Source organism: Eptatretus burgeri, chromosome 8 (genome assembly GCF_056783735.1).
Source record: "Eptatretus burgeri isolate ZD-2024b chromosome 8, Ebu_testis_v1, whole genome shotgun sequence".
Taxonomy (NCBI): Eukaryota; Metazoa; Chordata; class Myxini; order Myxiniformes; family Myxinidae; genus Eptatretus; species Eptatretus burgeri.
This window is the reverse complement of record NC_140968.1, coordinates 6,756,672-6,780,703: the sequence shown is the minus strand read 5'-3', so window position 1 is coordinate 6,780,703 and position 24,032 is coordinate 6,756,672. Positions and strand designations below refer to the sequence as shown.

Below are 24,032 nucleotides of genomic sequence, written 5' to 3'. Positions count from 1 at the left end.
GAGTACACAGCGATAGGACCAGTGGCCATAGCTTGAGATTAAAAAAAAAAAATAGTTAAGATCGTGATAAGACAGGGGACCTCCATGGAAAGTAGTGGCAGCAGAAACAGGACATAAGTTTAAATTAGAATTAGATAGGCACCTGTAAGTTTTGGAGATGGAGGTGTACACTGGACAGGGATGTTGAAAACACTTTTCGGTCGTTTGAGCATTGATGGGTGATTGTGTGCATGTGCGTGGAGTGTTGTTAGTGGGGTTTTATGAAGGGGTGTTATGTGGTTGTTGTGTGTATTTTCACCAAGCCCATACCCCCTCCAATGAGGCGAAGAAAAGAAAGAAGAAAAATAAATAAAAAATACAAAAACTACAAAAAAATATCAAAAATTCATTAATTAAACACATTTTTTTGCATTTTCTTCCTTGGTTCTTGTGTTGATAAATTAGTGTGGTGTTCGAGCAGGCATGATGGGCTGAATGACCTCCACCTGTGTCTGATTTCCTTGGATATGAAGTGATTCTTCACCATTGAGAGATTTGGACAAAAATGACATTGTACTGCATGGCGTGATATATAAAAAATGTATTGGGCCCGAAATGTTCTTGTGGATCAGGTGTTACATGGAGGAGGTACGCACTCCACTGAGTGCCTTTCCAGTTTGTTTGTGTACAACCTGGGGCTGTATAATTTTCTGGCGGGGAGGGAGGAAGGTTATGTGCCACTGATGCATTGTCCCTGTTGCGAGCAACTGGTACTCATTTTTCCCAACATCAGAAGGATGAAAGGCTGAGTCAACCAACTTGGTGTTCATTCATCGGTAAAGTCAGGGCTCAATCTCAAGACCTGAAGATCTCAAGCCAGCCAATTTTTTAGCCAAGTTCTGAGCCAAGCCAGCCAACATTTAATTCGCAATTAAATGACTCAACCTTACCCATCAAGCCATCACGAAGCCTTGTGTAAAGGTAATCCAACATCTTGAGAAACACTTTATGCAATACAGTGAGCCCGTCCTCATTCGACTCAGACCCATCACTATCATCATCTTCACTCTGATTGAGAGAAGATCCTCAAAAGAAGAGGTAAAATCAACACAAAACAGATGTTGTAAAAGAAAAATATCAATGGACAGAATACCAGTGTTCAGGTGTGTGTGAATTGTGGAAATTTGACGTCAATTTCATAAAATGTTGTTGTTATTGTTGTTCTTGGTGAGCCAGTTGCTCGTTTACCACGACTCCAAGTAAGAGTTTAAGGGCTCAGAACATGTAAGACTGGGCCAAGTCTTTCAGGAAGCAGTTGGGAAAACCTGACATGATTGGAGATGGTAAAGGCAGGTTGTTGTGATTTGTTCAGAGTGCTGGAAAATAACTTACCAACTCTTCATTAAACACATCGAAACATGTTTTTTTCTCCAAACGAATACTATCAGAGGGGAAACGAAGCACAAGATCCATCTGAGGGACTGCTCACTTGTGACCAAACATCCCACTGACGAATCACCAATGTTATTTCATGGAAAGGATGGAATCACCAGGAAGGACATCCCTATCCACAGTTAGAAGAGAGGGAAAGATGACCTTTAGGACATCAACCCTTTGTCCGACCAAAAATGCCACAAACAGTTGGACACGAGCCTTCACGAGCAAGACAAGCTCTTCATTGGACATTGTATGGTCAGGATGATCATCAAAGCAGATTGGACAGTTCAGAGGTAAATTCCCTCCCTCTGAACAGACCTGTTGGACACAGATCAATTTATGAATGGGGAATTCTGTTCAGCAAAAGGATAAAAGAGGAATAATGGTGGAAAAACACACAAATGTATCTGAAACAGTGTTGAACAGCAATAAAGAAGATAAAATTACATTTTTGTATCGATATAAAAGGGGTTGATATTTCAGAATCAAAGAAGTCTTCTTCATTCGTGTACAGCACAAGGCAGCAGGACAGCATCATCACCTGAAGGTGTGGATGTACCGCTGATACAGTATCCTCTACTGGTTAGGGCAGGAAATTGTAATTTTTTTCAGGATGCCAGCGATAGCTCGTTGACTCTTCGCGAAGGACACCATGGGATGTTTTACATCCACCAACTTATGCCGGCAGATGGGACCCATTTAATGTCCATCCGACGGACGGCACACACACATTGGCGAATGACTCTGCCTGTGCAACTCCAGGTTGACAGTTTATAGCTGGGTCAGGATTCAAACTTAGGTAAGACAGCATCGAGGCAGGTGTCCATACCTCCAAGCATTCCTGTCAGCCAGACAAACCAGAGATGGAAGAATGATCAAAATGGTTCCAAGAAAGGTTTCACGAATGAGGAAGGATTCAAAGAAAAAAGAAATGGTTACATTTGAGAGAAAATAAAATATCATGAAAACAAAATATTGTCCGGTGGACTGACGTGATCATTGCCCACTCTCTCCCAAGCTTCTTCACCTCAGTTTCACAGTATGTCTTTGGTCAAACTTCATCACTCTCTGTAGATCTGGATAAAATCACAAGCTGGTCCAACACATGGAACATGTCTTTCAATCCGAACAAATCTCACACTCACTGTCTCTCTCAGAAAGGAAGGTCTGGAACCCCCCTCCCCCATCGACTTTGTCAACAATCCTCTGGAAGAAGTCTTTTCACTCAAGCTTCTGGGTCTCACTATCTGCCAAGATCTTTCCTGGGAAAGCCACATTTCCAAACTGGGCTCAAAAGCCAGTCGCCGACTGGGCATCTTTCATTGTGCAAAGTCCTTCCTTGGCACACCTGAGCTCCTGATCACATGCAAAGCCTTCGGCCGCAGCATGATGGAGTACTCCCCTCCCCTCTGGGCTGGTGCGCCCACCTCCAATCTTTCTCAGCTTCACGCTGTGGAAACCAGGGCATTTAGGATCATTGGTATCTCCCACCGTCATCCTCTCACTGTCTCACCACAAGCAGATCGGTGGTCTTTCTCTCTTCCACCATCTGCCCGGTCCACCCACCCCCCCGCCCCCCACTGCTCTATGTACCCCCATATTTCTGTGTGCTGCTCAAGATCTGCCAGCAACCCCCTTCTGGGAAAACGGCAAAATTCACGAATCACTGCTCAACTTCACTTTTTCATTTCTCTTTTTTCTCCAGCTTTGGAATAAACTCCCACACCTGTGTGACCACTCCTTGGCTTTTTTCACAAGATCTTGGCAATTAGTTGTTCACCTTGGAGTCTTGGTTTTCTATTATAATCACCTTTCTGAAACCTTGTGAAATCTTGGCTTTTTTCATTGGCTCACCTTGGCATTTATGAAAATTAGGAGTGGTCACACTGTCCCACACTCTCTTCAATCCCACTCTTCCCTCCAGGTCTTCAAAACAGCTGTTCAAAACCACTTCTTGTCTCCCCACATCCAAAACCACAATCTTTTCTCCCCCCCGTTTATCCACCCCAAACCCACCTCCTTCAAATTCCCTGCTTCCCTTCCTGAAAGTTCCCTGTACTGTGAGGTCCTGAAAGTCCCTGTGGTGTCCATCTTGTTTACCCCATGAACACCATTCCATCCCTCTCCCTTCCACCGATCTAATGTCTCTGTTCCCCACTGTTTTGTCCTTCCCTCTCCCGCCGATCTTGTCTCCTGCCCCCCCTTGTTGTGCATTCTGTGTGTTAGCTCTCATACGATCCTCGACAATGTCCATACAAAATAGAAAAGAGCTCACCACCCCAACCATTAAGCCAACACCTTAGAAAATGAACCAAATTGATCGTTAAAAGTTCAAGTCGCAATAAATACATTCGTCCAGCAGAAAATAGGAGCCCTAAAACCGATATGATGTTAACCCATGGGACGTCAAGTCCTCCTACACTCCTCGTGATCCTGGATACCTGAAGCCAAGGGTCCCTGATCGTTACAAAACTCAACAGATATTCTAAGATTCCAGATCTTACAGCACTAAGTTGACAGCACTGATCAACACCTTTAGACCCAAAGGCACAGGGCATTGAGCATCAACCAAATGCAGCACCTCGATTATGTGCCAACTAAGAATCAGCAGACACCTTTAAATTGCTTGTGCTACGATTCAAAAATCAGCGGAGCAGCTCCACACGCCCCTCGAATGCCCGGACCAAAACATTCAAACCTGGCACGGATTTCCTACAATTTGGCTTTCCCAGAACAGATTACCACAACCTGGTTTGAATCCAGATGTTAAAGCACGAAGCTTCCAATAAATGACTCAACTCAATTTCCTCGGGGTGGCGTCACCCAGTCAGGTTAAAGGCAAGGCACATGACTTTATTGAATGCAGGACACAGGGAAAGGGTCAGGAAAGGGAATCTGCAGCGGTCCCCTGACCTGCTCCTACAGATGGCCACCTGCATCCGCATCACCACAGCTGACGTCACTTTGACTTCCGGCAACCCCCCCCCCCCTCCGCTCGCTCCCGGGATGTTGCGAGCCCTGCTCACTATGACAATTTATTTTGTGGAATCATTGGAACCTTCAGTGGAATTGAACAACACTCCAGTTCACGTGAGAGTTGAAACACTTATTTACGTGTGTACGGAAACAAACAAATACACAGATCAACACCAAGATGAGATACTGTGAACTTCCTTCTCTTCATTCTGTTTTTCAAGCCAATCTTCTTTCGAGCAAAAGTATTTGCAGAAAAAGAGGGAAGGAGGAGGCATGGATTACACAAAGAACAGTACTTGTTATTGAAGCTTACTGACATCTTAATGGCCTGTAAAGATGTTTCCCAAGCTGAGAACATTCGAGCCTCAAGGTAAAAGGTGGGATGTTCTGAAAATACACAGCTGTGTGCAGTATTTTATGACCAAACACAGTATTCTCTAGGAATAGGGATGAGTAACTGACAAAGAAACATTGTGAGAGATGGGGACATGGTACATCACTTGACAAGATAGGGATATAATGTTATATATTGGCAAGCAACCCCAACGACCCTGAGCTTTTCGGCTGCGAGCTTATCAGCCGAACATTCCAATCTGCCCGGTTACTGGGCGAGGGGGTTTTAAAACACACTTCCATGATTCTTCTTGGTGAACAACACCACACATGATGACAAATCGACTTTAGTTCATTCCAATGCTTTGCAATAGATGAGAACTTTACAAGCATTTAAAAGCACACAAGACGAAATGAATGTCATCAGTTCATCACCTCAAATGACAGAAAATGTTTGGTGCACCATATTATACATTTCACAAGACGGAATTAATTATTTTTTTTCTTCAACCCCACTTCAAGTGTGAAATATATTTATTTTGTTGGATTGCATGTTTGGATTGACCACGCTTATGGCATGATGTGTTTCTTCAATATCACTGAATATTTTGCCTGTTATTACTGTAATATTCACATTGATACAAAAATACCATACAAATTTCTCACAACATTATGACATTTCTTGTTCTGAGTGATAACATAGTTATAGTGATGGCATTATAACATTCAGTCAAAACAAGCAGTGTCATGACTCACGTGTGTTGTTCATCATTTATTGGAGAAAAATTTTAATATTCCTGTTCTTGGTTGATTTCCTGTAATATTTTTACTGTTCAGCTGTGGAATAATTGCAATCATTAATCTGATTGGAATGTACATTTGTCCATAAACCATCATGTCTTTATTGGTGAACACAGGAATTTATGACTGGAGATAGTTTATCGAAATTGTTCAATAACTCGAAGATTGCATCAGTAATATATTTACTCTTCAACTATAGTTAATGGTAACAGCAACTTTCATTGAACACGTGAAAGTATTTCCCTGAAGTTTGTGACCTAAATAATTATCAATGACTGCATCCTGACAGAGTTTTCATTTTATCTTTGGGGTTTTTCATCAATCTCCACCTGCAATGCTCAATAAACTGTTGAAGCAAGACAAGTTGTTGATTTCACCTTCTACATTTATTTTTTTTAAACTGCAGAACTTTTAAGCTGAATCTCACTTGGCTGCACTTTTATGAGTTAATGCAAAACCTATAAAAAGGCCTGGAAAAGGATTTTAAAATATTTTATTCTTTCAAGGTGGCATTCACCAAAGTTTGTGAGAGCATGGGATCCTGCATTTTAGCTTTCTTCCAAACATCAGCAATGTTGTGGAATCCATCATCGCAGTTGACATAAAATCATACATTTATCCAAAAGCCTCATCTCAAATCATCAACTTGGATTCAGACCATGTCACTCCAACTTGGACCTGCTGCTTTTACTCTCTCAACAATAGTTGGAGGCCTTCAATATCAGACATATCAAAGCCGTCTCTTTGGGCATATGTTGAGCTTTCGATATGGTCTGGCATCCCACATGCTCTCCAAACGGTTTGCGAACTCCGCTCATGGACGACTGACTTCCTCCACTCTTGCAGCCAACATGGGGCTCTCAACGGAACTCTTTGTTCTCCTCTTCCTGTCAAAGCTGGACTTCCTCCAATGTGTTCTCAACCCCATCTTGTTACAAATCTTCTTCAATGATATCCCCAACTCGCTGGAAAATTCTCATTTTCTCTTTGTTGATGTCTCCACTCTCTGCTGTGACATCCCTCATCCTTCTGACAGACAGAAGGGTCTTCCCTCCCTTTTGTCCTTGCCAAAAATCACAAACTGATTTGACATCTTTCTCTCTTCCCCCTTCTCTCCCCAATGAACGTACCACAAATCCATATACTTTCTCATCAACCCTCTTGAAGAGGTTCAGTCACTCAAACTCTTGGGTCTCACTCTGAGCCATGATCTCTCTTGGGCAAGCCACATTTCATCGTTGGCCTCCAAAACTAGACGAGCTCCGATCCACCTGCAAGGCTTTCATCCACAGCTTAATGGAGTCCTGCTCTTCCATCGGGGCTGGTTCCCATCTTGCTCTTCGTGGAAACAAAGGCTTTCAAGATCATTGGAATTTCTCACGATGAAGCTGAGTCGATGGGACAATCATTTAACCATCGTGTGTCATTAACAATCATTTAACCAACAGGTCGGTGGTCTCCATCTTCTTCCGACTCATTTCTGGTCCTGCACCCTCCACCCTCTCCATGCTTCTTCTCTCCAAGGTATGTGCAGGATGCACGCAGTCTACCATCAACCCCCTTCAGAGTGAAACTGCTAAAATCCAGAACCACTGCTTACCACCATTCACGTATTCCTTTTTTCCACACTGTCTTCAATCTGATTCTTCCCTCCAGGTCGTGAAGACACCTGTTCCAGTTCACCACGATCTCAAGTCATCACCCATCCAAAACCATGATCTATTCTCCACCGGGTAAACAATCCCCCACCACTTCCAACAATTTTCTGATGTGTCCAACTTGTCGACCCCTCACTCTTACCCTCATCGTTACCTCCTTGGGATAAGCTAAATGTGGTGATTGTGAAGAGCAGCAGAAATGTGGGATGCCATACAGGGGCTTTTGAATTTTGGCATCTTGGTGAGTGTTTCATAAGTTTCTGTTTGGCAATTATCACTTGAGGAATATCTTCTCGATGTTGCTTCTTCTTTTCCAAGTTTTGGATCTGTTCCACCTTCTTGTTGTGTTCTTTTCAGTTTTCATAAAACCCTTTCCAAAGTCGTTCATCTTTTTCTGGGGTGGAAGAATTGTAACAGTCTGCTTCTGTTTCCTTAGTTTTTGATTGACACTTCCGAGTAAATTTTCAAACTGCTGGTCTTTTCTTCTTTCATTTACTTTGTTTGTTTGAGTATTTTTAGGCTCTCACTGGTTGTTATCGACTTTGAATTTCAAAAGGTGGGAGGAAGTTCTCCAATAACTCAATATCTCCACCTCCTTTTTGGTAAAGGATCATGCTTCATAAACCAAACTGTGAAATGTCCTTCTCATCGCCTCGTTCCAAGAACTCAATGTATCCACCTCCTTTTGGTGAAGGATCATGATTCATAAACCAAACTGTGAAATGTCCTTCTCATATCCTTGTACCAAGGACTCTTTTCAAAATCTTCACTGACCTGTGACAGCCTCCATTTGTAGCTTGTTTGGAATGATATTCCCAGAGTGATATTCAAGTACTCAGTCAGGGGTTTCCTTGTCATTCCTCTCATGCCGACTACCACTGGCATAATTTCAGCTTTCTTCAATTTTGAGGTTCTCTTGACCTCATTTTTCAGAACCTGGTATTTTGTCATTTTCCTGATTTCTGTGGCATGTCGTCCAAAGGCATTGGGAACTGAAACCTCAAAGAAAAATGCTGACTTTTCCTTTTTTGTATTTGAGCACTATATCCAGACGCAATGCTTTGTTTGTGATGTTCATAATTCCCAACATTTTCTTAAAGGCATCAGTGTGGTGTTCTTGATCTTGAGCATTTATGATGACTCGTTCATCCTCATTCATTTCACCTCTTCCTTGCCATTCCAGTGAGTGTTCCTTGTCAATCCCTGTCCTGTCAAGCTGTTTTAAATCTTCCTGCTGTTTTATCACTCCCATTTGTCAGAGTATATCTGCTTATATTTCTTTTTTTAATTTTTCTTTGCAATAATTGGGGCTGTGTTTGTTTCTGTTTCGTTTTCCTGTGTGGTATCCATCATTTACACCTGTTTTTTAAAGTTTGTTGCGAAATGGAATAAGGATCCCTTTTCTGGTTTGTTGTTTTATTAGTCATTTACTAATGTCATGCGATAATCTGTTGAGCTTTTCACATATTCCGCTGGTCTGACACACGATGTTCTGTGCACTTAGTTAAGCTCCATCACACACCCTCCTCATTCCCATCTCGGTAAGTACAACCTCAGTATAGGCCCTGTCACACCTTGAAGATTTAGCGAGCGTATGCTGACGTATGAAAAATTTGTCTAAAACGCTGACACAGGTCGAATACGTGATGGGTAAGTTTTGTATACGTTAAGAGCACGCTGAAGCACGCTGGCATACATCGTAGTACGCCGAGCTCATCGACAAATTTTGTGCATGCTCAAAATGTTCCGACGTATGCCAGCGTATGAATCACACGTTCCGCATATGCTGGCCAAAAGTTGTAGGCACGTTACGCGATCGTTGACAAACATCGACACACGTTACTTGTAAGTTAATAATAAGTCGAAACACGTTGAGGTAATGTCTTGCGTACCCGAAACTTATTTCTAACCTATGAGGGCCCTGTCACACCTTGATGTTTTAGTCAGCATATGGCAACGTATCAAAATGTATGTAAAACGCTGGCGTACGCTGAACTATTGATGTTTTTTTCAGTTTTGGGCGTATTCATAACGAGTTGCATAGCATATTAGTTACGTACACAGAACGTTTCGATAACTTATAGATAACTTATACCAAAGAATGCTTAGCGTGTTGTCGGCGTTCACAACCTATGCCCAAAGATAGTCTAACTTCTGCATAGTGCAGCAGCGTATCGCCGACGATCACGTGGTGTAGCCTATTAAAAGGCTGCTGCTCGACGATTCAAATCATAACCGCACTAGACATCGAGGAGTTAACATCACCGTCATTCCGAAGAAAACTTCGAAGAATGCTGCAAAGAAGTCTCCTGGCCATGGTAGTGGACGCGGACGCAAGGAGGATCCATAATCATCCACACCCTCCCCATCACGCTCACCTACTACTGACATGGACCACCTACTACTACTACTACTGCTGCTGCTACTACTAATACTGCTGACATGAACACCTACTCACCATGGAGTCTGGAACACTGAGGGGTTCCTCCTGTGAACCCCATTTTTATATACCAATTCCCCTAAACGCTGCCAATACGCCATTATACAGTAGCTGTAAGTTAGAAACACATTCAGTAAGTTCTGTGGTCGTCCGGAAGACGTCAAATACCTCTACATACGTCAATATGCGTTGGAGATATGTTACACATAGGTTCAAAGCACGTTACTCATAGGTTAGAAATAAGTTTCGGGTCCGCTAAACATTACCACGATGTGTTTCGACTTATGAGTAACTTACAAGTAACGTGTATCGACGTGTGTCAACAATCGCATCACGTGCCTTCAACTTATGGCCAGCGTATGCGGAATGTGTGAGTCATACGCTGGCATACGTCGAAAAATTTTGAGCATGCTTAAAATTTGTCGACGAGCTCGGCCTACTACGACATATGCCAGCATGCTTCAGCGTGCTCTTAACGTATACAAAACTTACCCATTACATATTCGACGTGTGCCAGCGTATTCGCCAAATTTTTCATACGTCGACATACGCTGGCTAAAACTTCAAGGTGTGACAGGGTATGACGGTGATGTTGACACTTCGATGTCGAGTGCGGTTATGATTTGAATCATCGAGCGGCAGCCTTTTAATAGGCTACGCCACGTGATCGTCGGCGATACGCTGCCGTGCGCTATGCAGAAGGTAGACTATCGTTGGGCATAAGTTGTGAACGCCGACAACACGCGACGCATTCGTTGGTATAAGTTATCTATAAGTTATTGAAACGTTCTGTGTACGTTACTCATACGTTATGCATACGTCCAACTCATTATGAATACGCCAAAAAGTTAAAAAAAAAAAAAAACGATCAATAGTTCAGCGAACGCCAGCGTTTTACATACATTTTGATACGTTGCCATATGCTGGCTAAAACGTCAAGGTGTGACAGGGCCCGATGCATTGATTTTTGTCGAACATCTTGTGAATAGTTACATGTTTCCTTGTTTTGGTGTCTACATTGTTGATCTCCAATTGTGGTGTTTTTCATTGCACAGCCATATTGGAATACCGGCACTGCAGGTTGGTTTGAAGCTTTGGTTTTGTTCATTGGAGAGAGGGAAGACTTCAAAATTGGTCTTCTTCTGCGTTGGTACTCTTTGCCGATTATTTTATGCATTTTTTTGTGTTGTACCTGGGGCTTCTTTTATTCCGATGCATTGAAAGAATGCTTCGTTTTCTCGTTCGTGTATTTTTGTCTGTTCTTTTCGTGTGGATTTTTTGTACGCTCTCTTGTATGGATCCTCATGTGCCGATTCAAATGGCCTTTGCGAGAGAAACTTTGATCACATATGGAGCATTTGTAAGGACGTTCTCCTGTATGGATCCTCATGTGCTGATTCAAATGGCATTTACGAGAGAAACTTTGATCACAAATGGAGCATCTGTGAGGATGCTCTCCTGTATGGATCCTCATATGCATTTTCAAATGGCCTTTTTGAGAGAAACCTTGATCACAGACAGAGCATTTGTAAGGACGCTCTCCTGTGTGGATCCTCATATGCTTTTTCAAACTGCCATTATGAGAGAAAACTTTATCACAGACAGAGCATTTGTGAGGATGCTCTCCTGTATGGATTCCCATATGTATTCTCAAACTGCCTTTTTGAGAGAAACCTTGATCACAGACAGAGCATTTGTAAGGACGCTCTCCTGTATGGATCCTCATATGTATTTTAAAATCGCCTTTTTGAGAGAAACCTTTATCACAGACAGAACATTTGTAAGGACGCTCTCCTGTATGGATCATCATATGTATTCTCAAACTGCCTTTTTGAGAGAAACCTTGATCACAGACAGAGCATTTGTAAGGACGCTCTCCTGTGTGGATCCTCATATGCTTTTTCAAACTGCCATTATGAGAGAAACCTTTATCACAGACAGAGCATTTGTGAGGACGCTCTCCTGTATGGATCCTCATGTGTATTTTCAAATCGCATTTTTGAGAGAAATCTTTATCACAGACAGAACATTTGTAAGGACGCTCTCCTGTATGGATCCTCATATGTATTTTCAAACTGCTGTTATAAGAGAAATCTTTATCACAGACAGAACATTTGTAAGGATGCTCTCCTGCATGGATTCTCATCTGTCTTTTCAAAATGTTTTTTCGACACAAACCTTTATCATTGACAGAGCATTTGTGTGGGCGTTCTCCTCTGTGGGTCCTCATGTGTATTTTGACGTTTGTTGAAGTAAAATCTACACTGCATATCTTACACTTATAACACATTTGCCTTTCCATCACCTTTTTGTGTTTGTTTAATTTAAAATTTATCTTTGTGCAGTTTTCTTCATAAGCACACTTGTATTTTGAGTCTTGTTCTTGGGATTGGTTCTCCAAAATAGATATCATCTTCACCGTCAAGCTTCTCCTGGACCGTATCTCCCCAACTGGACTTCTTGATTGTTCTACAAAAACAAACAACAAGAAGTTATTTTAGAGAAACTCAAAACTCAAAAGATTCAACAATTTCGAAAATTTTGTTAGTGCTGTCACCATTACAGGAGATAAAACAAGGTGTTTATAATGAGAACATTAATATATATATACATATACATATATATATATATACATATACATATATATATATATATATACATATATATATATATATATATATACATATATATATACATATATATATATATATATATATATATATATATATATACATATATATATATATATATACATACATATATATATATATACATATATATATATATATATATATACATACATATATATATATATATACATATATATATATATATACATACATATATATATATATACATATATATATATATATATACATATATATATATATACATATATATATATATATACATATATATATATATATATATATATATATATATATATACATATATATATATATATACATATATATATATATATACATATATATATATATATACATATATATATATATACATATATATATATATACATATATATATATATACATATATATATATATATACATATATATATATATACATATATATATATATATATACATATATATACATATATATATATATATATATATACATATATATATATATATATACATATATATATATATATACATATATATATATATATATATATATACATATATATACATATATATATATATATATATATATATATATATATATATATATATATATATACATATATATACATATATATATACATATATATATATATACACACAAGGTGTCCCTAAAAAATGACATCATTTCGTAGTCTAATAACAAAGCTCATTCTCGCTTAAATGATCTCAAATTTTAACAAAATGTGTAAAAACCAAGTTGAATGTTTAATTCTTATCTCAATGAGAATCTACCAGGAAGATGGATTGGGCATGCCAGTGATAATGACAATGTGCTGTTGAAATGGCCACCACATTCACCTGACTTGACACCTTGTGATTTTTTTCTATGGGGCTATGTGAAAGGACTGGTCTATATACCCCCTTTTCCTACAAGCCTGGAGGAACTTCAGCAGAGAATCACTGAAGCGTTGGAGAATGTTACGCAAGACATGCTACAGCGTGTTTGGCAGGAGCTGGACCACTGACTTGACGTGTGTCGTGTCAAAGGCAGTGCGCATATCGAACATTTGTGAAAGTTTTGAGAAAGCGGTTATAAAATCTACATCCCCATGAATCTCTTGTTCGAATTTTGATAAATAAATCTTTTATTGTTCAACATGAAGCCTCTTTACTTTCGTTTGCCTGGGACATGGAGTTACTTAGATATTCAAGTTTCAAATGATGTCATTTTTTTAGGGAGACCCTGTATATTGTTACGGTTGTGAAAATTCACAGAACACCGTTCAGGTTCCCCAGAGGTCAGTTATTTCGGTATGTGTGTGTTCCACGTTAGAATTCCCCACCGATGTATAATGGGCATTGTTTGTGTACCGGGCTGTGAACCATTGAGTTAGCCGTTTTTCTTTTCTGTCTTTTATTTCAAACAAACAGCATCTCTTCAACGATGCCACTACAACCACGCCACCTCCACCACCACAACAGCATCTCAACAACCATGCCATCCCCACCACAGCGCCAACCACACTGCAACCACGTCCGGTTGTGGCAGGGTGATTTCGACCACGTCTGCTTGTGGCAGGGCGATTTCAACCACGTCCGCTTGTGGAAGGGCGATTTCAACCACGTCCGCTTGTGGCAGAGCGATTTCAACCACCTCCGCTTGTGGCAGGGCGATTTCAACCACGTCCGCTTGTGGCAGGGTGATTTCAACCACGTCCGCTTGTGGCAGGGTGATTTCAACCACGTCCGCTTGTGGCAGGGTGATTCCAACACGGCCGCGTTTGACGGCAGGAACGGATCAGGAGGCGAACAGGGGCGGAAGCAGCCAGGGGTGAAGGGTCAAAAGTGAGGGAGCGAAAACCCCTCCCCTTGGGGCTATAAGAGGCCGCGTTCACGCGTTGAAAACCAGTTGAGTTGGGAGCTGGTGGAGTCCAGTTGAGTTGGGAGCTGGTGGAGTCCAGTTGAGTTGGGAGCTGATGGAGTCCAGTTGAGTTCAGGAAGAGAGTTGAGGGAGTCCAGTCTAGTCCGGGCTTGGAGAGAGAGAGAGCTCGGAGGCAGTGGAGAGCTGTTCGGAGTTGGTGTGGAGAGCTGGAGAGTTCGGAGGTTGGAGTACAGGCAGAGACACCGAGGGTCGCCGAACCAGGGCCCAGCGAGTCACCAAGAGGGTGGCAGGTAGCCTGCTCGGTCTCTCGGAGTCCCTTTGGTCATCCCGGCTCCGAGCAACCATAAAGGTTCACGAGCCCTGTTCTTGCTTTTCTGGGGTTTTGGATGAAAGTCTGTGGCGCCTTGTCTACCAAATAGAACTGACTAAGTGCATGTACATAATAAATATATATCGGCTGAAGGTTTTTGCTAATGTCATGTCCCCTACCCTCATTCATTCATTGCATACATGTAAAAATAAATACCCCCATTGTTTGAGTGTTCACCTGCTCGTTGCGTCCTTTCCTGCCATTGACTGCCATAATTGCGTTCGGAATAAATAGCTGGCTGATTAATAGCCAATAAAACATAAATCTGGTCCGACGGAGCTTGGCGATATAAAACCGCTCGGCAATCGCAAACTGAACGAGCTGCTGAAGCGGCTCGATTTCGTGTAGGCTCCGTTGAGGTGTAAATCCCCGGCATTTCTGTCTGCGCGAATAATTAGGTACATCGACAATTCGGCGATCGACCCTGTAGCGCATGGACAGAGGAGTTGGCTGATTTATGGTGTGGTGAACAACACTCGTAGCTGGGTTTCGGCGTTGATCCGAAAAGCTGCGACTGGATTGCTCGTTCGGTGGGCGCGCACGGCCGCAAATTGACCAAGGTGGTCGTCCGCACGCCGGGTGGGCGGAAATCCACAACAATATATATGTATATATTGGGAATCGTACCTTTTTCTATTAGCTTTGCTTTTCCAAGTCATTATATGTTTTTGCAGGCTTGGTGATTAATCAAACTATACTCTTGGCTGGCTGCTTGTGAAAAAGAACATTAGAACAGTGTATGCTGGAAATATGATTATGATTGACCTTGAGTGGTTCAAAGAAGCATTGTGAGAGTTGGACGAGGGAGTGAACCGTTACGTGCTCTTATCTCCACTGTGTTTCACCATTTTTGTAATGAAATAAGCCAACTGCTTGCAGCTGGTGAGGTTGAAAGGACAAATTGTGAGATAAACATTTGTCCAAAGATAAAACCGAGTACATAAGGGGGTGATATAGCCATCTCAAACTCGTGTGTGTCTGATGGTGCACTCTGAGCATCCTGAAGATTATTGATGTTCTTGGTGCCTGCACTCCGTGCGCACATACCTTGATGAATAATTAAACAGCCTTTCTCTCAAGTATATTGATGTCTTCATACTTTAATTGAAGGGTGATCGACGGTTACGACATACATATTGTTGCAGTTCTCAGAACCGCATGCCTCCAAGGCAATGGGACCCAACATATAGCGGTCGCGAGACAGTTATTCCATGAATGTACGTAAAGATAGTACCTTCCCTTTTGTCTTGTGGGACAACAGGATGTGCATTGCTGGGATCTCGGAGTTAGGTTTGCTTCCACCACTAATTTTGCTGATGACTCCACCCTCTGACATACCATCTGTCATCCCTCACACTGGCAAGCAGCAGCTTCTTCGCTCATTGTGGATCTGGGTAAAATCACAAACTGGTCCAACAAGTGGAACATGTCTTTCAATCCAGACAAATCTCACACTCTCACTTTGTCTCTCCGAAAGGACCGTTTGGAACCTCCGCAACACCGCCCCCCACCCCCCACCAACACCACCACCATCTACTTTCTCAACAATCCTCTGGAAGAAGTCCTTTATGTCAAGCTTCTGGGTCTCACCGTCTGCCATGATCTTTCCTGGGAAAGCCACATTTCCAACCTGGCCTCCAAAGCCAGTCGCCGAATGGGAACCCTCCGTCGTGCAAAGTCCTTAATCGGCCCACCTGAGCTCCTGACCACATACAAAGCTTTCATCCGCAGCCTGATGGAGTACTGCTCTCCCCTCTGTGTTGGTGCTCCTGCTTCCCACCTTTCTCAGCTTCATGCTGTTGAAACCAAGGCATTTCGGATCATTGGTATCCCAGACAATGAAGTGAAGTCTTTGAGCCTGTCACTTTCTCACTGCAGGCAGGTCGGTGGTCTTCTTGTCTTCTTCAGTCTCCTCTCCGGTCTCACCCCACCCACCCCCCCCCCTGCACTGTCTGTGTTTTGTCCCGACAATATCTCCACAAGGCGCTCAAGGTCTGCCAACAACCCCCTTCTGGTAAAACTAGTTGTTTAGTTGTTCAGAAAGTTCTCGAGTTGTTCAGAAAGTTTTCCAAATCTTTTGTTGTGCAGAGCTCACCCCTTTTTCACACGTACATTTCCAAGTATGTTCAGCTGCTTTAAAAAGCTGGTGAGTCGTTTCATGGTGCAATCCTTATTTGGCAGGCATGCCACACGTCCAGGCCACCCGATGACTGTTGTCAATGGATTCTGGTGGATGCGTGCCAATAATGTAAGGCAGATAAAGTTATTTCAAAAGTCACGTTTTGTATGTGTTAATTTGTACCTTCTTGTGCTGTGTTTGTCGAATTTGTTTTTCTCTTGATCACGGCCTACTTTAGCCGGCCACTGTAAAATTTGTTGTCCCTTTTGTCTCCATAATTCCTCGTTTTACTTCAACCTCAAAAGTATCCTATTTATTCTGCTCACTTCAAGGATTTACAAGGAAATAAGGCACAGGAATAGGCCATTCAACCCATCACACCTGCACCACACCAACACCACATTTAATCAATCCGTTGATACCCCTTTCCTTCATGTGCAGCCTTATGGCTGCTGCACTGGTACTCATTTCACCGACCTTGGAAGGATGACAGACCGAGTCAACCCTCCTCATCTTCTTTCAGCTGCTCCCATTAGGGGTCGCCACAGCAGATCATCCGTGATGATCCGCATAATCATTTGGCACAGGTTTTACGCCGGATGCCCTTCCTGACGCAACCCTGGTTGTCTTACGACACAGGGATATAGTACACCTATTCTAACCGGGGTATACACTGGCCCAGTACACTGGTACTCACTTTGCCGACCTCGGAAGGATGACAGGCTGAGTCAACCCCCTGGTGTATTAATTCAGTGGCCAAACGGGGCTAAAACTCAGGACCGTTTGGCAGGCTGAGTTAACCCACTGGTGTTAATTCACTGAAAAAAAGACATGGATTGAACTCAGGACCCGAGGATCCCAAGCCACCACCCGAACCGCAAAGCCAACACCAGGAAATTGTTGAAAAACTTCTTCAAAAGAAAAAAGAAGAAAAGAATTCCACTCCATTGAAATCTCATTCCACTTGAATTTCCTTCTGCCTGTACTGTTTTGTTCTGCTTTCGTTTCTCCCATTTTCAAAACCACTTCAAACTCTTCATTGAATAAAAATGCTTCACTTTGGTTGTTTTCCATGAAGAATACCCCACTGAAAAGGACCCCTGACATGCAAAACTTTCTGGTTATTTATATATTAACTTGACCTTCCTTGTGAAGAAATCACCCATGGGTTTTTTTTTAATCAAAAATGGGATAATTGGAGTAATATTTCGATCATTTCTTGTGCCTTTCACAACTTGCTATGCTCCGCCCCTAAAAAAAGTTGACTTCAGCGAATCGCAGCGTTGATGTCACATACAGAAACTCGCAGAGTGGATTGACTCGAGATCTCGAGAGGTCTAAATTATTATATACCATTATTAATCTCGCTCTTTTATATTTTTATCGAAGTTCACGTGGTCCATTCATTTTTTTCCCCCATTTTCAAAACCACTTCAAACTCTTCATTGAATAAAAATGCTTCACTTTGGTTGTTTTCCAAAAAGAATACCCCACCTTCACAATCATCTATTCCTCTTCTTCACAACATCGTTGTCCAATTTGGAATTGGAATCAACATTCCTCCACTTCATGTCTCCTCTTTCGACATCCTTCCTCACCCTACACTCTCAATGTCTCTCTCCACACCCACCACCTCAATGTTTCCCGTGAACCGACCAACTCAAACCTTGCACATTTTTTCCCCCATATCCTTCAACATAGTCAACGGAAACTTGGTACATGGCCATAGGATGATGCGTTACATCACCAGTTCGAGTTTCAGGGCATTTCATCAGTTTTTCACAGAGTTATGCCCTTTTTGGGCTGAGAAAATATCACAACAGTTGGGAACGTGTATTGCAAAGCAATTCTCACTCTTGTTGTAATGGTGTTTGGTCCATAACAAAGTTGTGAAAAAGAGGGGTATCTTGACCTGGACATGGATATTAGGTAGGTTTTCTTTTGATTGATGTTAATGAATTAGTCTTTTCCCCAGTTACTAACATTCTCAAGATCCCAATTTGGATTGACGCTGGCTTGAAGGCGGAATGAAGCAGGCAGGCAGCAAGGATAAGTTCTGTCTCGGGTTGAGTCATCAGCATACATGGCGAGCAGAGATGAAATGTTGTGTGGCACGTTAATGTTGCAAAGCAGAAGCATCGAAGGCCTGAACACAGACCTGGGAGGTATCTGCATGAATGATATGGGCTGCAGAAGATTGACCCTCATACCACACAAAAATTTGGTGATCTGTGGTAATTCTGAGATTATTGCACACAGATGCCCAGGAATACCATGCGACTGCAGCTTGTGAATGAGACCCTTGTGACAACCTATCAAAAGCCTTGGAGATGTCAAGGGCTACAAGTCTGTCCTCGCCACACGAGTCCAGGGCCTGGTTCACGTGTTCAGTTATGAGGGAAAGAACATCACCAGTCAAACGGAAATTATGGAATCCATCCTGAGCATCAGTTCAGAGATTGTGGACTTCCAAGAAAGTGATAACCTGCTCGTCGATGAGGCATTCAAAATACTGTGCTCCATCTGGGAAGAAAGCTGATCGGCTGACATTTGCATGGATCAGATTTCTCTCCAGAGCCTTTAAAGGCAGATACAACTGAAGCCAACTTCCAGAAAGATAAGAAAACAAACTTTGATAAGCAAAGGTTGTGCAGGTTTGACAGAACAGGAGACAATTCTGGCAACAACGTTTTCAGGACAATTGCAGGGATACAATCTGATCCAGTGGCTTCTAAAATGTCCAGCCCTTGGATGATTTTCCCAAATATCTGAGGAATGATAATAATAGTGGATACAATATTATTAATTATAATAATAATATTAATGTTCACAAGGGTGGGACAAGTCGTTAACGATTGATTTTGGTCATCAAGTGTGGAGTTTTCAGCGAAACGCTGCACCACTGGAGCTTACATTGGCCAGTGAAGTACGATGCAAAACCGCCTCTTGGTTTTCCTCATTTCCATTTTATGTAATCTTTGAGGAATTGTTTTTGGATCACCAGACGTGCTCAAGAAAGGGTGTGTAAAGGTGCGTTTTAAGGAAAGGGTGATTCATTTTTGGCACGTGTTCAAGAAAGGCAAATGCACACTTGTGTTGAAGAAAGTGTTCAAGATTTATATATTTTTATTTACCTCCACCACCGAAGGTGGACGGAGGTTATTTTTTCACCCATGTTTATCTGTACGTCTGAATGTCTGTGAACAGAGTACCTCAAAAAATTATGAAAGCATTCAGACGAAACTTAGTCGACAGGTTTCGTGTTTGACGAGGACAAATTGATGAGATTTGGTGAACATCTGGATACAAGAATTTCGAAAGTGATTCTTCACCATTGAGAGATGGGGACAAAAATGATCCAAAGCAGGATATTTCAAAAGGTTGTGGAAGAGTTAGCAAGGTGACAAGAAAAAGCGGATTCGATTTTGGTTCAGGTCCGTATCCAGATCCGGCCTATCGGTGGGATACAAAACACAAACTTTTCAGTCTGGTGGAGATATGCACTCAACCGAGTTCCATTCCAGATATATTTTTGCTGAAGATTTATGTTTGTTCATTGCACATGTTCAAGAAAGGCTGATGGATAGGAGTTCAGGTGTGTCAAGGAAGGACTTCGTATGATGGAGGATGCAGAGTCAGCAGCTGGCTTTGGAGGCCAACTTTGAAATGTGGTTTGCCAAAGAAAGATCACGACTGACAATGAGACCTCGTATTTTAAGTGACTGAACTTCCTCAAGACTTTTGATAGGAAAGTAGATGGGGTGGGGAGGGAGTGGGTGGGGCGGGGGGGTACCTTCTGGAGAGAGATAATGAGCATATTATATTTATCACCAGGATTGAAAAACATATTCCAAGTGTTTCACCATCTTGCGATTTTGTTAAGGTCTGGAGAGAGGGAAGATGCTGCAGGCAACCTTTCTGAAGAATGAGGGATGTCACAACACAGGGTGAAGTCATCAGCAAATACACAAAAGAGGATTTTCCATCGAGTCAGACAGATCATTTATGAATATCAGGAATAGGACTGGACCTCGAACACTGCTTTGGGGTACTCCAGCCTTCACAGGGAGAGGAGATGTTGCTTCTTTTGCAGCCTGTGGCTGCTGGTTAAATCATTTTTCAATAATCACGGTTGTGCCGCTGATGCGCTGCCCATGTTACCAGGAAGCTGGTGCTCAAGATGACAGGCTGGGTCAACCCACTTGGTGTAACATAAACAGCACTTCAACGGCACAACCAGGGCTTGAACTCCAGATCCAATGATCTTAAGCCATCACCTTAAACGTTAAGCCAACAGCAAGCTGGAGAGGAGATGAAAGGATTCTGTTGATCGTCACACATTGACTTCTGGAATGGAGGAGTCGGGAAGCCATGTGTGGGGTTGGCCTTGGATGCCGTAGGCAGAGAGTTTGGAGAGTAAGGCAGGATGCCAGACTGTATCAAAAGCACGAGATAGGTTCAGAGAGATGGCTCTAATCTCTGATCTGACATTGAGGGCCGGCTTCCATTGCTGCGTGAGTAGAAGCAGCATGTCCAAGGTGGAGTGACTTGGTCTGAAACCAAATTCGTGAACTGAGGTGAGGTTGTTTGATGTGGAATTCATGACCGTTGGTTGACCAGTCATAAATGGAAGATTGGAAAACACCAAAGCAGTTGCTTCGTACCTTGGCAAGGCGGAATCGAGTACTGCCGAGTACCCCGAGCGGTGTGGATATTCCACTTTTGAATGATCACGTCTAAACATGTATTAACGAGCTGTGGGAAAAGAGAAAACATGAAAGATGAGAGATTGAATGAAAAGAGAAAATAATGAAGATTTACAATCACTGTATGCATGTTTTCAGTGGAATGGTACCTCATGAAAAGTTGACAGTACGTTGAAAGAAATGAAGAGCAGGGAAGGTAATGGCAACCCACCCAGTGTCAAGCTTGCAAAGCAGCCAAGGATCTGCCTTCAGGCAGAGGATGCAATCAATCAATTAAATCAAGCTTTTTCTCTTTTCTTTTCATTTTTTTCAACTCACAATTGTTATCTTCTCGAACACTCAACTCCCTTGATGGTGTGCAATTCTCGTGTGGATAGCGTGCCTCCAGTTCTGTTTTTCACGTTTCTTCTTCCACTTTTTAATTTCTCAATACCGATGTGTTTATTCTACTTACACGGTCTGTCTACCTCAAATGAGGAAATCAGTGTGAACCTTCACCGGGCATTACACTTCATTTTGCCTCGGTTTCTGTGATGTGTTGAGGGTGAATCAATTCTGTCTGAAGATTCTGACGTGTGGGAAGAACAAAAAAAATGCATTGAGTTACATAATCTACATTTTGCGTGCAGAGACAGACAGCTTGATTCGAAAACGAACACATTCCGTATCATGTGTAACTGGCACAGGTTCGGTGTGCCGTGCTTGATGGACACAAAATGGCTTCCAAATGAAAGTTGTTGCAACTCCTTGTGTGCAGGGACTCAATTGGAAACACCACCCCCACCCTCCAACTGTGTAACACTCTGTATCATTTGGATAAACACCACCAACACTCTCCCCATCCACTGCAACCCACAAGTGTTATGCCCATTGAAGAAAACACTTCTTCCTTTATTGAAAAGCTTATTTTCCCTTGTTTCTCTGGCATCGGCACCCAACGTGGTCTTCATTTTCTTCTTCTTCTTCAACACAGGCACATTTTGTAACCTGTCTCTCACGGAAATGCTGCTTCTGTCATCCATCCTCTGGTTGCAGCAGCTCGACCTTTCTCCGTGCATTGAACAAAAATGCCATCCACCAATCCAATGATGTTCATCTCAGAAAGTTAAATGTGTGAATCTTGGGAAGTTGTTTGCAGAGGTTGTCTGCACACAACAATCAAATCCTGTTCACACGATTTTGCAGTGTCAAACCCCTCCGTGTCAGAGCTCTCCCAAACATCGACTTCAAGCCCACGTCCTTCGTGTCCCACTCTTCAGCATCCCTGCACTTGACGTCTCCCCTTTCTGCATCCCCTTCACGCCATCCTCTCCAAGCTCCCTGCCAACTCACCACCTCTCATGCCATCTCCCCACTCTTCCTGCCCCTCTCAGTTTACCTCTCATCTCACCCCCTCCCACAGTCCAACAATCCCAACCCCTTCCACCTTCTCAGCCTCAGCCCACTCAAAGCCTTCTTCCCTGTCTCTCACTGTGTGTCCCTCAAACATCTGAGGCCTCCACTCAATCCTGTCAGATCTCCCAATCCAATCTGCAACTTACAACCCAAACAAGATCTGTTCAACAGAATCCTTTTTCCAATAGGATGTCTCTCACAGTATCCATGCCTATACGAGTGGTAAACAAACTACTTCCGACATGCGGTTAATTAAAATATGCTGTTAAACACGGAACACTTTGGAATTGAATGTGAATCAGAACAAAAAAAAAAAGGAAAGTTTCATGGAAAGCAAATCCAAGTGAGGGTAATCTCATTTCCTTCCATAAAGCTCGGAACAAATGTGTGTCGGCGCTCGGGAGAGCAAGAAAACAACATCATTCTCATCTCAAGTCTGAACTGTCAAACCTCTTTCCCTCCTCCAAATCCTGACGGCATCTTATCAAATCTGTTTCTGGTGAATGTTCCCCCTCCATCCCCTCCCTCACATCAAATGGCCGCACAGCTGACAATGCACATGAAAAGGCTGAATGCCGAAACTCCGTGTTTGCTCCTAAATCTTGTGCCCCAAACCCATCGCTTTCTGGACCCACCTTACCCAATCGCACCCAGCTGTTACTGGACTCTGTGTCGTTTTCTCCTGACAAGGTGGAGAGCTTGCTGTCAAATCTCGATTCAGATTCTGCCCACGTATTATAAAAACCTGTTCCTCTGCAGTTGCTCAACCTCCCTCTGTTCTATTTACCCTCTCATTTTCTCAAGGTCATCTGCCATCTGCTTGCAAATCAGCAAACATTCCCACTCTGCATAAAAAGGTCACAAACAGATCCCTGCAACAACAGACCAATTAGCCTTCTCCCAATCATCAGCAAGGTTATGCAATCCATCAACGCTTCAGACATTAAATCCTTCCTATTCTCCAATGGCTTGATTTCCGATCATCAATTTGGTTTCAGACAAGGTCACTCTACCCTGGATATACTGCTTCTGCTCTCCCATCAATGGATGGAGATCCTCAATGCCACAAATGAAATCAGAGGCATATCCTGAGACATATCACATGCTTTCGATACGGTCTGGCACCCTGCCCTGCTCACCAAATTCTCTTCCAATGGTATCCAAGGCCATCTCCACTCATGACTCGCAGACTCGCTATCCTGTCGCAGCAAAGGTGTCGCCCCAAATGGAGTTCTCTCATCCCCTCTTCCTGTCCAGGCTGGAGTTCCTCAAGGCAGCGTTCTGCACC

At 42.6% G+C, this 24,032-nt stretch overlaps 1 protein-coding gene across 1 annotated transcript in view; it reads right to left on the bottom strand.

Annotated features, from left to right (window-relative positions):
- Positions 1-24,032, bottom strand: part of LOC147021008 (uncharacterized) — a 106,072-nt gene that overhangs the window by 72,626 nt on the left and 9,414 nt on the right. The window contains 1 exon segment of the mRNA XM_085893555.1: positions 11,930-12,093. Within this exon segment, the coding sequence (XP_085749681.1) occupies positions 11,930-12,093 (164 nt within the window).